The sequence below is a fragment of the Oncorhynchus tshawytscha genome, linkage group LG15, assembly GCF_018296145.1.
Source record: "Oncorhynchus tshawytscha isolate Ot180627B linkage group LG15, Otsh_v2.0, whole genome shotgun sequence".
Classification (NCBI taxonomy): Eukaryota; Metazoa; Chordata; class Actinopteri; order Salmoniformes; family Salmonidae; genus Oncorhynchus; species Oncorhynchus tshawytscha.
The window spans coordinates 1,650,742-1,664,567 of NC_056443.1; the positions used below are offsets into that span (position 1 = coordinate 1,650,742).

At 49.4% G+C, this 13,826-nt stretch overlaps 1 protein-coding gene across 1 annotated transcript in view; it reads right to left on the reverse strand.

Annotated features, from left to right (window-relative positions):
* Positions 1 to 214: 214 nt before the first annotated feature.
* The window catches only part of LOC112267806 (ankyrin repeat and sterile alpha motif domain-containing protein 1B), a 326,014-nt gene continuing 312,402 nt past the window's right edge, over positions 215 to 13,826 (reverse strand). The window contains 2 exon segments of the mRNA XM_042297888.1: positions 215 to 2,049; positions 2,707 to 2,798. Coding sequence (XP_042153822.1) covers positions 2,025 to 2,049; positions 2,707 to 2,798 — 117 coding nt within the window. The 3' untranslated portion in view covers positions 215 to 2,024.

Here is a 13,826-nt window from a genome sequence, read left to right on the forward strand (position 1 = left end):
GTACAAGGGGAGGAACCTCAGACCTCCTCGAATGCCTTTTTTAGGTGAGAGCCGACACGAGGAATCAATGAGATACAATTGAGACTCACTCCCAGACAAAAATCAGTACAAGCTGGAAAATTGAAGGAGTCAGATAAAACATGGGACAAATGAAAAAGGACAATAATCTCAACCAGTACATTACAACCCAGTAAAGTATAGACCCGGAGACCAATGGTGATTAATGGTTGTACACGTTGTGTTTATTCCATGTGATTTACAAGGATATAAATAATGACCAAAACGTACAAAATCTGTGTGCTGGAAGCCCAAGCATACGTACATGAGTTAGTCAGCAGTGATGGCATCACCCTGTCCCAGCCCTCCCCAATACAATCTCTAGAACCATAGATTTTATTTTCAACTCTGACCTTTTCATTTTGGTACCTTGTCTCCAGTGCGATGTGCGGCAAATATTTGATTCCTTTATTTTTGTAAATGTTTTACTACATTACATGTATGAACAATGAGCTGGCAAAATATCTATGTACATTTAGAGAGGACTATGTATTCATCCAAAGAATACAGAAATACTGTGGTAAAATATGACATCTGCTTGGAGTTATGAGTCTAGCCCCATGAGAAACAGATTGGTGTGTTGACCGGACACAATAATAATAATAATAGCTATTATTATTAATAATAAGGAGAGGAGCCATCTGAAACATTCACTCTCAGTATAGAACTATTATGCTATTTTTTTTAAAGGATGGCAATCATTCTCAAGCCCGGATTTTTTCATTTCAGCATATCATATAAAAATAATGTAACATTAAGACAAGAATTGCACAAGAATAATCATAAAGGTAAGATAATACTCTCATATGAAACATTTAAAACGTCCGGCATTAATATGAATATTTCTTTAATTGGGATGGATGGTGTTTTGCTCAGGTAGGCGGAGCTATCCTTTGTGATGCCACTTGGCACAGGGCTCACCTGTTGCATGGTGGTCCGGCTCGGCCAATTCTATCCATATTATTGTATTATTGACCGTCAAACAAAACTTAAACAAGAGGAAAAGAGCCAACCAGAAGTCCTTTACCTCGTCCCCATTCAAATACACACAGTTGTCCGTTACAGTCCAGACCTTGGGTGACCGTGGTATAGAGTTCAAAGGTCAAGGTCCAATTGAATGCAGAACAGGGGCTAGAGTTGTAGTTGTGGCTGCTTCAATGAAAGTCTACATTCACATATCTGACTGTTACTAAGCAGTCCCTTAACTGTGTGTGTGTGTGTACACAGTTAGGCCATGAGTCCAATGTTTGTGGGAAGATGTCCTCGTTTTGTAATCAACCTTAAACACCAAGTTCGTTAGAGAGTGTCCATGTTAGTAGTCCTTTGACACAGAGACAGAAGGGTCCACATTTGTAGTCCTTTTTGCATTGTGTGAGAGGGTCCATGTTTAAGGCTGGCTACATTCTTTGCATTCCACAGTAATAGACATGGGTGTCCGGCATTGCCCTGCGAATGAGATCACACCACTTATCCAGAGAGTCCCCAAACCCCACCTCCTATCCACCGGCCCCGCCCCTCCCTCGTCACCAGTCAGTCCAAAATGGACTCCATGCGCCTCACAAGCCACAAGCTAAACCTTTTCAGCATTTCCCAACAAAACAAGTATAGAAAGAAAATTATGAATCTAATAATAACCTATTTTAAACAAATTCAATCTGGACACGGGTATAGCGTGTGGTTTAAAAACAATTCCTCCCTGTGTCAAAGGTCAATTAGTCTCAAATAAACAAACAACGCTTTGCCACTCAAAATGTCTAAAAAAAATAATCTGCTGTAAAAATCAAAGACTGATATATGATAAAAACAGGAGTCTGTTGTTTCTTTTTAAAGTAACATTTGCTACATCATCTCTCAGCAGTCCATTATCCTCTCCAACTAGATGGAACTGATAAACAAATGTTCCCTCCACTTTCATCTGGGTTGCCAGTACTGGACAACAAAATCCCCCAAAACATCAGCACGAAAACCTAGTGCTGGAGAATTGGCTTTGCTCTAAAAACCAACAAAGACAAAAAGACTGTTAGGGGTGGGGTTCTTAGCAGCATAATGGTCTAGATATTCTCATTCAGCTTGTCGAAGGGGTGAAAAGAGAGAGAGACAAAAAAGAAAAGCGAGGAGCGGAGGAACAGCAGTAGGAAGAGGAAAAACATGAGAATAACCAAATGGTTCCACCCCCCCAGTCAGGAAAAAGAACAAGAGTGATTGACTGACCAACCAACTGACTGCCTGACACATAAGCGGGGAGGGCTGACCACGGAAAAATAGAACTGACTGTTGCCCCCTACAGGTCTAGACAGAGAGGTGCACCATCACCCCAAGGGTTAAAGTTCATGCTCCGCCCCTGCAGGCAGGCTAAGGCGTCAACAGGACAAGGAAAGGGAGGGGGAGAGAGAGCAAGAGAGAGGAGTGTGTGAGAGAGAGACACAGCGCAGCGCCAAACGGCATCATGCAGAGGTTGCGGCAGCTAACGGCAGAGCGGGCGGGGTGGGTTTTTCGGGCCAGTGAGGTCACACACGTCGCCGCATAAGAGGGTTGCTCGTGCCGTGCAGCTCCGTTGGGGGGCCTCTAGAGGGCCAGCTCTCTGCAAGGCACACACATAGGAGTGGACAGGCGGGTGGTATACGCTATTAGAAAATAGTGGTCTCATACTTGGTGTTCGCTCCTCTCTTGGCCTCCTGCCCTGGTTCCACTATCCACGGCACGTTGGCATGACCCTTCTGCTCCATCGACGGCTGCTCCATCTGAGAGAGGGAGAAGGAGTGAGAGTAGGGAGAGAGAGAGAGGATGGAGAGCGAGAGGGTTGGTTAAACATTGTCAGAGGAAAAATGGGATAATAATACATGTCAGAGAGAGAGAGAGAAGGGTCTGAGAGAACAGGAGAGAGAGAGAAGGGTCTGAGAGAACAGGAGAGAGAGGTCTGAGAGAACAGGAGAGAGAGAGAGAGAGAGAGAAGGGTCTGAGAGAACAGGAGAGAGAGAGAGAGAGAGAGAGAGAGAGGGGGTCTGAGAGAACAGGAGAGAGAGAGAGGTCTGAGAGAACAGGAGAGAGAGAGAGGTCTGAGAGAACAGGAGAGAGAGAGAGAGAGAGAGAGAGAGAGAGAGAGGGTCTGAGAGAACAGGAGAGAGAGAGAGAGAGAGAGAGAGGGTCTGAGAGAACAGGAGAGAGAGAGAGAGAGAGAGAGAGAGAAGGGTCTGAGAGAACAGGAGAGAGAGAGAGAGAGAGAGAGAAGGGTCTGAGAGAACAGGAGAGAGAGAGAGAGGTCTGAGAGAACAGGAGAGAGAGAGAGAGGTCTGAGAACAGGAGAGAGAGAGAGAGAGAGAGAGGGTCTGAGAGAACAGGAGAGAGAGAGAGAGAGAGAGAAGGGTCTGAGAGAACAGGAGAGAGAGAGAGAGAGAGAGGTCTGAGAGAACAGGAGAGAGAGAGAGAGAGAGAGAGTCTGAGAGAACAGGAGAGAGAGAGAGAGAGAGAGAGAGAGGTCTGAGAGAACAGGAGAGAGAGAGAGAGAGAGAGAGGTCTGAGAGAACAGGAGAGAGAGAGAGAGAGAGAGAACAGGTCTGAGAGAACAGGAGAGAGAACAGAGAGAGAGAGAGAGGGTCTGAGAGAACAGGAGAGAGAGAAGAGGAGAGAGAGAGGTCTGAGAGAACAGGAGAGAGAGAGAGAGAGAGGTCTGAGAGAACAGGAGAGAGAGAGAGAGAGAGGTCTGAGAGAACAGGAGAGAGAGAGAGAGAGAGGTCTGAGAGAACAGGAGAGAGAGAGAGAGAGAGAGGTCTGAGAGAACAGGAGAGAGAGAGAGAGAACAGGTCTGAGAGAACAGGAGAGAGAGAGAGAGAGAGAGGTCTGAGAGAACAGGAGAGAGAGAGAGAGAGAGGGTCTGAGAGAACAGGAGAGAACAGGAGAGAGAGAGAGAGAGAGAGGAGAGAGAGGTCTGAGAGAACAGGAGAGAGAGAGAGAGAGGGTCTGAGAGAACAGGAGAGAGAGAGAGAGAGGAGGTCTGAGAGAACAGGAGAGAGAGAGAGAGGAGAGAGAGAGGTCTGAGAGAACAGGAGAGAGAGAGAGAGAGAGGTCTGAGAGAACAGGAGAGAGAGAGAGAGAGAGAGAGAGGAGAGAGAACAGGAGAGAGAGAGGAGAGAGAGAGAGGAGAGGTCTGAGAGAACAGGAGAGAGAGAGAGAGAGAGAAGGGTCTGAGAGAACAGGAGAGAGAGAGAGAGAGAACAGAGAGAGAGAGAGGGTCTGAGAGAACAGGAGAGAGAGAGAAGGGTCTGAGAGAACAGGAGAGAGAGAGAGAGGTCTGAGAGAACAGGAGGAGAGAGAGAGAACAGAGGGTCTGAGAGAACAGGAGAGAGAGAGGTCTGAGAGAGAGAGAGAGAGAGAGGGTCTGAGAGAACAGGAGAGAGAGAGGTCTGAGAGAACAGGAGAGAGAGAGAGAGAGGGTCTGAGAGAACAGGAGAGAGAGAGAAGGGTCTGAGAGAACAGGAGAGAGAGAGAGGGTCTGAGAGAACAGGAGAGAGAGAGAAGGGTCTGAGAGAACAGGAGAGAGAGAGAAGGGTCTGAGAGAACAGGAGAGAGAGAGAGGTCTGAGAGAACAGGAGAGAGAGAGAGAGGGTCTGAGAGAACAGGAGAGAGAGAGAGAGGTCTGAGAGAACAGGAGAGAGAGAGGGTCTGAGAGAACAGGAGAGAGAGAGGTCTGAGAGAACAGGAGAGAGAGAGGTCTGAGAGAACAGGAGAGAGAGAGGTCTGAGAGAACAGAGAGAGAGAGGTCTGAGAGAACAGGAGAGAGAGAGGTCTGAGAGAACAGGAGAGAGAGAGGTCTGAGAGAACAGGAGAGAGAGAGAGAGAACAGGAGAGAGAGAGGGTCTGAGAGAACAGGAGAGAGAGAGGGTCTGAGAGAACAGGAGAGAGAGAGAGAGAGAGAGAGGGTCTGAGAGAACAGGAGAGAGAGGTCTGAGAGAACAGGAGAGAGAGAGAGGTCTGAGAGAACAGGAGAGAGAGAGAGGTCTGAGAGAACAGGAGAGAGAGAAAAGGGTCTGAGAGAACAGGAGAGAGAGAAAAGGGTCTGAGAGAACAGGAGAGAGAGAGAAGGGTCTGAGAGAACAGGAGAGAGAGAGAGGTCTGAGAGAACAGGAGAGAGAGAGAGGTCTGAGAGAACAGGAGAGAGAGAGAGGTCTGAGAGAACAGGAGAGAGAGAGGTCTGAGAGAACAGGAGAGAGAGAGAGGGGTCTGAGAGAACAGGAGAGAGAGAGAGTCTGAGAGAACAGGAGAGAGAGAGAGGGTCTGAGAGAACAGGAGAGAGAGAGAGTGGTCTGAGAGAACAGGAGAGAGAGAGAGAGAGGTCTGAGAGAACAGGAGAGAGAGAGAGAACAGGGTCTGAGAGAACAGGAGAGAGAGAGAGAGGGTCTGAGAGAACAGGAGAGAGAGAGAAGGGTCTGAGAGAACAGGAGAGAGAGAGAGAACAGGAGAGAGAGGTCTGAGAGAACAGGAGAGAGAGAGGTCTGAGAGAACAGGAGAGAGAGGTCTGAGAGAACAGGAGAGAGAGAGGTCTGAGAGAACAGGAGAGAGAGAGGTCTGAGAGAACAGGAGAGAGAGAGGGTCTGAGAGAACAGGAGAGAGAGAGGTCTGAGAGAACAGGAGAGAGAGAGAGGGTCTGAGAGAACAGGAGAGAGAGAGAGGTCTGAGAGAACAGGAGAGAGAGAAGGGTCTGAGAGAACAGGAGAGAGAGAGGGGTCTGAGAGAACAGGAGAGGAGAGAGGTCTGAGAGAACAGGAGAGAGAGAGGTCTGAGAGAACAGGAGAGAGAGAGGTCTGAGAGAACAGGAGAGAGAGAGGTCTGAGAGAACAGGAGAGAGAGAGGTCTGAGAGAACAGGAGAGAGAGAGAGAGGTCTGAGAGAACAGGAGAGAGAGAGGTCTGAGAGAACAGGAGAGAGAGAGGTCTGAGAGAACAGGAGAGAGAGAGGTCTGAGAGAACAGGAGAGAGAGAGGTCTGAGAGAACAGGAGAGAGAGAGAGAGAAAGGGTCTGAGAGAACAGGAGAGAGAGAGGTCTGAGAGAACAGGAGAGAGAGAGAGAGAGAGAGAAGGGTCTGAGAGAACAGGAGAGAGAGGTCTGAGAGAACAGGAGAGAGAGAGAGGTCTGAGAGAACAGGAGAGAGAGAGAGTCTGAGAGAACAGGAGAGAGAGAGGGTCTGAGAGAACAGGAGAGAGAGAAAAGTGTCTGAGAGAACAGGAGAGAGAGAAAAGGGTCTGAGAGAACAGGAGAGAGAGAGAAGGGTCTGAGAGAACAGGAGAGAGAGAGGTCTGAGAGAACAGGAGAGAGAGAGGTCTGAGAGAACAGGAGAGAGAGAGAAGGGTCTGAGAGAACAGGAGAGAGAGAGAGAGGTCTGAGAGAACGGTCTGAGAGAACAGGAGAGAGAGAGAACGGTCTGAGAGAACAGGAGAGAGAGAGAGTGGTCTGAGAGAACAGGAGAGAGAGAGAGTGGTCTGAGAGAACAGGAGAGAGAGAGAGGTCTGAGAGAACAGGAGAGAGAGAGAAGGGTCTGAGAGAACAGGAGAGAGAGAGAAGGGTCTGAGAGAACAGGAGAGAGAGAGATGGGTCTGAGAGAACAGGAGAGAGAGAGTCTGAGAGAACAGGAGAGAGAGAGGTCTGAGAGAACAGGAGAGTCTGAGAGAACAGGAGAGAGAGAGGTCTGAGAGAACAGGAGAGAGAGAGGTCTGAGAGAACAGGAGAGAGAGAGGTCTGAGAGAGAGAGAGAGAGGAGAGAGAGAGAGGGTCTGAGAGAACAGGAGAGAGAGAGAGAGATCTGAGAGAACAGGAGAGAGAGAGGTCTGAGAGAACAGGAGAGAGAGAGAAGGGTCTGAGAGAACAGGAGAGAGAGAGAAGGGTCTGAGAGAACAGGAGAGAGAGAGAAGGGTCTGAGAGAACAGGAGAGAGAGAGAGGTCTGAGAGAACAGGAGAGAGAGAGAGGTCTGAGAGAACAGGAGAGAGAGAGAAGGGTCTGAGAGAACAGGAGAGAGAGAGGTCTGAGAGAACAGGAGAGAGAGAGGTCTGAGAGAGAGGTCTGAGAGAACAGGAGAGAGAGAGAGAGAGAGAAGGGTCTGAGAGAACAGGAGAGAGAGAGAAGGGTCTGAGAGAACAGGAGAGAGAGAGAAGGGTCTGAGAGAACAGGAGAGAGAGAGAGTCTGAGAGAACAGGAGAGAGAGAGGTCTGAGAGAACAGGAGAGAGAGAGGTCTGAGAGAACAGGAGAGAGAGAGGTCTGAGAGAACAGGAGAGAGAGAGGGTCTGAGAGAACAGGAGAGAGAGAGAAGTCTGAGAGAACAGGAGAGAGAGAGAGGGTCTGAGAGAACAGGAGAGAGAGAGGGGTCTGAGAGAACAGGAGAGAGAGAGAGAGGTCTGAGAGAACAGGAGAGAGAGAGGGTCTGAGAGAACAGGAGAGAGAGAGGTCTGAGAGAACAGGAGAGAGAGAGGTCTGAGAGAACAGGAGAGAGAGAGGTCTGAGAGAACAGGAGAGAGAGAGGTCTGAGAGAACAGGAGAGAGAGAGGTCTGAGAGAACAGGAGAGAGAGAGGTCTGAGAGAACAGGAGAGAGAGAGAGAGAGAGAAGGGTCTGAGAGAACAGGAGAGAGAGAGGTCTGAGAGAACAGGAGAGAGAGAGAGAGAGAGAGAAGGGTCTGAGAGAACAGGAGAGAGAGAGGTCTGAGAGAACAGGAGAGAGAGAGAGGGTCTGAGAGAACAGGAGAGAGAGAAAAGGGTCTGAGAGAACAGGAGAGAGAGAAAAGGGTCTGAGAGAACAGGAGAGAGAGAAAGGGTCTGAGAGAACAGGAGAGAGAGAAAAGGGTCTGAGAGAACAGGAGAGAGAGAAAAGGGTCTGAGAGAACAGGAGAGAGAGAGGTCTGAGAGAACAGGAGAGAGAGAGAGGTCTGAGAGAACAGGAGAGAGAGAGAGGTCTGAGAGAACAGGAGAGAGAGAGAGAGAACAGGAGAGAGAGAGAAGGGTCTGAGAGAACAGGAGAGAGAGAGAGAGGGTCTGAGAGAACAGGAGAGAGAGAGAGGTCTGAGAGAACAGGAGAGAGAGAGAGGGTCTGAGAGAACAGGAGAGAGAGAGAGGGTCTGAGAGAACAGGAGAGAGAGAGAGGGGTCTGAGAGAACAGGAGAGAGAGAGAAGGGTCTGAGAGAACAGGAGAGAGAGAGTCTGAGAGAACAGGAGAGAGAGAGAAGGGTCTGAGAGAACAGGAGAGAGAGAGTCTGAGAGAACAGGAGAGAGAGAGGTCTGAGAGAACAGGAGAGAGAGGTCTGAGAGAACAGGAGAGAGAGAGGTCTGAGAGAACAGGAGAGAGAGGTCTGAGAGAACAGGAGAGAACAGGAGAGAGAGAGAGAGGGGTCTGAGAGAGAGAACAGGAGAGAGAGAGAGGGTCTGAGAGAACAGGAGAGAGAGAGAGAGTCTGAGAGAACAGGAGAGAGAGAGAAGGGTCTGAGAGAACAGGAGAGAGAGAGAGGTCTGAGAGAACAGGAGAGAGAGAGAGGTCTGAGAGAACAGGAGAGAGAGAGAAGGGTCTGAGAGAACAGGAGAGAGAGAGAAGGGTCTGAGAGAACAGGAGAGAGAGAGGTCTGAGAGAACAGTCTGAGAGAACAGGAGAGAGAGAGAGGTCTGAGAGAACAGGAGAGAGAGAGGGTCTGAGAGAACAGGAGAGAGAGAGAAGGGTCTGAGAGAACAGGAGAGAGAGAGAACAGGTCTGAGAGAACAGGAGAGAGAGAGAGGTCTGAGAGAACAGGAGAGAGAGAGAACAGGAGGTCTGAGAGAACAGGAGAGAGAGAGAGAGGTCTGAGAGAACAGGAGAGAGAGAGAGGTCTGAGAGAACAGGAGAGAGAGAGATCTGAGAGAACAGAGAGAGAGAGGTCTGAGAGAACAGGAGAGAGAGAGAGGTCTGAGAGAACAGGAGAGAGAGAGGTCTGAGAGAACAGGAGAGAGATAAGGGTCTGAGAGAACAGGAGAGAGAGAGTCTGAGAGAACAGGAGAGAGAGAGAGAAGGGTCTGAGAGAACAGGAGAGAGAGAGGTCTGAGAGAACAGGAGAGAGAGAGAGGTCTGAGAGAACAGGAGAGAGAGAGAGGTCTGAGAGAACAGGAGAGAGAGAGAGGTCTGAGAGAACAGGAGAGAGAGAGGTCTGAGAGAACAGCAGAGAGAGGGTCTGAGAGAACAGGAGAGAGAGAGAGAACAGGTCTGAGAGAACAGGAGAGAGAGAGAGGTCTGATGAGAACAGGAGAGAGAGAGAGGGTCTGAGAGAACAGGAGAGAGAGAGAGAGGTCTGAGAGAACAGGAGAGAGAGAGAAGGGTCTGAGAGAACAGGAGAGAGAGAGGGGTCTGAGAGAACAGGAGAGAGAGAGAGGGTCTGAGAGAACAGGAGAGAGAGAGAGGTCTGAGAGAACAGGAGAGAGAGAGAAGGGTCTGAGAGAACAGGAGAGAGAGAGAAGGGTCTGAGAGAACAGGAGAGAGAGAGGTCAGAGAACAGGAGAGAGAGAGAGGTCTGAGAGAACAGGAGAGAGAGAGAGATCTGAGAGAACAGGAGAGAGAGAGAGGTCTGAGAGAACAGGAGAGAGAGAACAGGAAAAGGGTCTGAGAGAACAGGAGAGAGAGAAAAGGGTCTGAGAGAACAGGAGAGAGAGAGAGGTCTGAGAGAACAGGAGAGAGAGAGGTCTGAGAGACAGGAGAGAGAGAGGTCTGAGAGAACAGGAGAGAGAGAGGTCTGAGAGAACAGGAGAGAGAGAGGTCTGAGAGAACGAGAGAGAGAGGTCTGAGAGAACGAGAGAGAGAGGTCTGAGAGAACGAGAGAGAGAGGTCTGAGAGAACAAGAGAGAGAGAGGTCTGAGAGAACAGGAGAGAGAGGTCTGAGAGAACAGGAGAGAGAGAGGTCTGAGAGAACGAGAGAGAGGTCTGAGAGAACGAGAGAGAGAGGTCTGAGAGAACGAGAGAGAGGTCTGAGAGAACGAGAGAGAGAGGTCTGAGAGAACGAGAGAGAGAGGTCTGAGAGAACGAGAGAGAGAGGTCTGAGAGAACGAGAGAGAGAGGTCTGAGAGAACAAGAGAGAGAGAGAGGTCTGAGAGAACAAGAGAGAGAGAGAGAGGTCTGAGAGAACAAGAGAGAGAGAGAGAGGTCTGAGAGAACAAGAGAGAGGTCTGAGAGAACAAGAGAGGTCTGAGAGAACAAGAGAGAGAGAGGTCTGAGAGAACAAGAGAGAGAGAGAGAGGTCTGAGAGAACAAGAGAGAGGTCTGAGAGAACAGGGGAGAGCAAGAGCGAGAGAGAGAGAGAGAGAGAGAGAGAGAGGTCTGAGAGAACAGGAGAGAGCAAGAGAGAGAGAGAGATCTGCGAGTGAGAGAGGTCTGAGAACAGGGGAGAGCAAGAGAGAGAGAAGGGTCTGGGGCTGAGAGAACAGGAGAGAGAGAGAGAGTTATAGTGGAGAGGCACGATCACAGACTTCCACACCAACACTTAAATATGGAGGCACTTGCTTTAGGTCTGAAAATATATTGTTGGCCTCATATCAATGTACGTATCACAATGTATTTTAATGAGTAAAGAAAACAGTATAAAATATATAATATTTACAAATAATCTCCATACTGTACTCTAACCCCACAACATCTTTCCATTGCTGAAAATGACTTGTTCAAGACCAAGCTATGCTCTTCCCCCCTCAAAAGTCAACTTTTCAACAACCAATCAAAATGCTCATTCTGGTTGCCGAGGGTGCTTTCCTTCCACCACATTGGTCCGTGATAGACTAAAAGATGATCTGGGTAGTGGGTCCCTTGCCTGTGAACACTGCAAAGCTGAAACTGGAAGAATGTATGAACGCACACAATCTGAGTGGAGTTGACAGAGGCAGGACCAACCACAGAGACAAACAAAAGATCTATAGAGTGATCAAAGTGTATGGAGACAAAAACAACAGAGAGAGCAGACAGTCAAGAGTAAGAAAGAAAGGAGAAGGGAGGAAGACCTGAAAGGGAACTTTGTGAGGGTGACGGAGGAGGAGTGGTGGAGGAGGAGGAAGAGGAGGGTGGAGAGGAGGCCGGTGGGGGGTGTATATGTGACCCAGCGACCAACGGCTAGAGGGGTACATGATGACCTATAAGGGGAGGAACATAGAGGTCACAGAGAGGTCAAAGGGGGCCTGCTCGGCAACGACACTGAAACCGTATGGTAACAGTTCGGTAACGCCATAGCAACACAACTGCAACGATGGTAACACCTGGGACACACCAAAGGAACATTTCATTTCATGTAGGCAAAAGAACACACATACACACAAGGATGTGGTAGAGAAAGAAGGACCAGACAGAGGAAGATTTTAAAACTAAGCCGTATCTGTCCTACCAGGAGAGAAGGAGGAGGAGAGGAGGAGAGTATGAGAGGAGGAGGAGAGAAGGAGATGAGGAGAGAAGGAGAGGAGAAGAGAAGGAGAGGAGGAGAGAAGGAGAGGAGGAGGAGGAGAGGAGAGGAGGAGGTGGAGAGGAGCAGGAGGAAAGGAGAGAGGAGGAGAGGAGGAGGAAAGGAGAGAGGAGGAGAGGAGGAGGAAAGGAGAGAGGAGGAGAGGAGGAGAAGAGGAGAGAAGAAGGAGATAAGGAGGAGAGAAGGAGAGGAGGAGAAGAGGAGAGAAGGAGAGGAGGAGAGGGGGTGGAGAGGAGGAGGAGAGAAGGAGGAGAGGAGGATGAAAGGAGAGAGGCGGTGGAGAGGAGGAGGAGGAAAGGAGAGAGAAGGAGGAGAGGAGGAAAGGAGGAGGAGGAAAGGAGAGAGAATGAGGAGAGGAGGAGAGGAGGTGGAGAGGAGGAGGAAAGGAGAGAGAAGGAGGAGAGGAGTACAGAGGGAGAAGAGGAGGAGGAACAGTAATCCATGGGTTTACACAGACATAGAAGTGCTGCAAAATAATGACTGTGAACAGCTGCTGGAGGGAATATTAAGTGAATCCTGCAGTATGCTTCACTGTAGTTCCCTCCGCAGCACTACACAAGCCATTAACTACATTACCCACACACACAACACAAACACACGCGCACACACACATGCAGGCATATGCTCAAAAGCACACACACGTGCACACAGACACACTTTCAGGGCAGGCGGTTAATGTAACAGCAGCGGAGTCATGCCATTGTCCATCTCTGTGACATGAACACACACACAAACAAACACACACACAGATGAGAGAGGGAAAGAAAACCTCATCTCCAACCCACTAGATAAGACAATTACAATTTTAGATAGCAGCACTACTATGACTACATATATTATATGACCTCCAACAGCACAGAGAGAGAGACAAAGCTGTTCCCTGACTCAAGTTACCTGTCCCCCGACTCAAGTTACCTGTCCCCCGACTCAATTTACCTGTCCCCCGACTCAATTTACCTGTCCCCCGACTCAATGTACCTGTCCCCCGACTCAATGTACCTGTCCCCCGACTCAATGTACCTGTCCCCCGACTCAATTCACCTGTCCCCCGACTCAATTCACCTGTCCCCCGACTCACTTCACCTGTCCCCCGACTCACTTTACCTGTCCCCCGACTCACTTTACCTGTCCCCCGACTCACTTTACCTGTCCCCCGACTCACTTTACCTGTCCCCCGACTCACTTTACCTGTCCCCCGACTCACTTTACCTGTCCCCCGACTCACTTTACCTGTCCCCCGACTCACTTTACCTGTCCCCCGACTCACTTTACCTGTCCCCCGACTCACTTTACCTGTCCCCCGACTCACTTTACCTGTCCCCCGACTCACTTTACCTGTCCCCCGACTCACTTTACCTGTCCCCCGACTCACTTTACCTGTCCCCCGACTCAATGTACCTGTCCCCCGACTCAATGTACCTGTCCCCCGACTCAATGTACCTGTCCCCCGACTCAATGTACCTGTCCCCCGACTCAATTTACCTGTCCCCCGACTCAATTTACCTGTCCCCCGACTCAATTTACCTGTCCCCCGACTCAATTTACCTGTCCCCCGACTCAATTTACCTGTCCCCCGACTCAATTTACCTGTCCCCCGACTCAATTTACCTGTCCCCCGACTCAATTTACCTGTCCCCCGACTCAATTTACCTGTCCCCTGACTCACTTTCTGGAAGGGGACATTAGTACTGTGTTCTGTACATGAGAAGCCAGCACAAATAGCACTTACCTCACTCATAGTATGCTTCCCAAATGGCATCCTATTCCTTTAAAGTGCACTACGTTTGACCAGGGCCCATGCAATATATAGTGAATAGGGTGCCACATTTGGGCCGTGACCATACTCATATAGCCCAGTAAATCCACATGGGAACACTATACAGAATAATGATTTTAAGGCTCCAGTGGTGTACAGTGCATGTCTATGGTAAATCTAACTGTCCGTCTAGGTCTATTTTAAAGCTCCAGGAACTGGAATACAAGGGGAGGCTGTGGGGAGAGGAGGCTGACAGACAGGCACTGTGGCTGGGGTAGATGGCTCTGGTAACGTCACACACACACATTGTGAGCAGGGCTGGGCTCCACAGAGCTCTATGTAAACAGCCCTCATCAATCACCCAGGGCTGTAAGAGACTGCAGGAAGAGAAAAATAAAGTGGGTCTTTTACAGATCAACATCCATCTACACCAGTGATATAGTGGTCAGAAAATAGGTGGGTAAACTCTGACGCTTCCCTTTCTTTCAATGCATTATTCTGCAAAAGGTGTTTACTTTCACTTACCCTCTACTACACCTCTGATCTACACCTCCGACCTGCACCTCCACTACACCT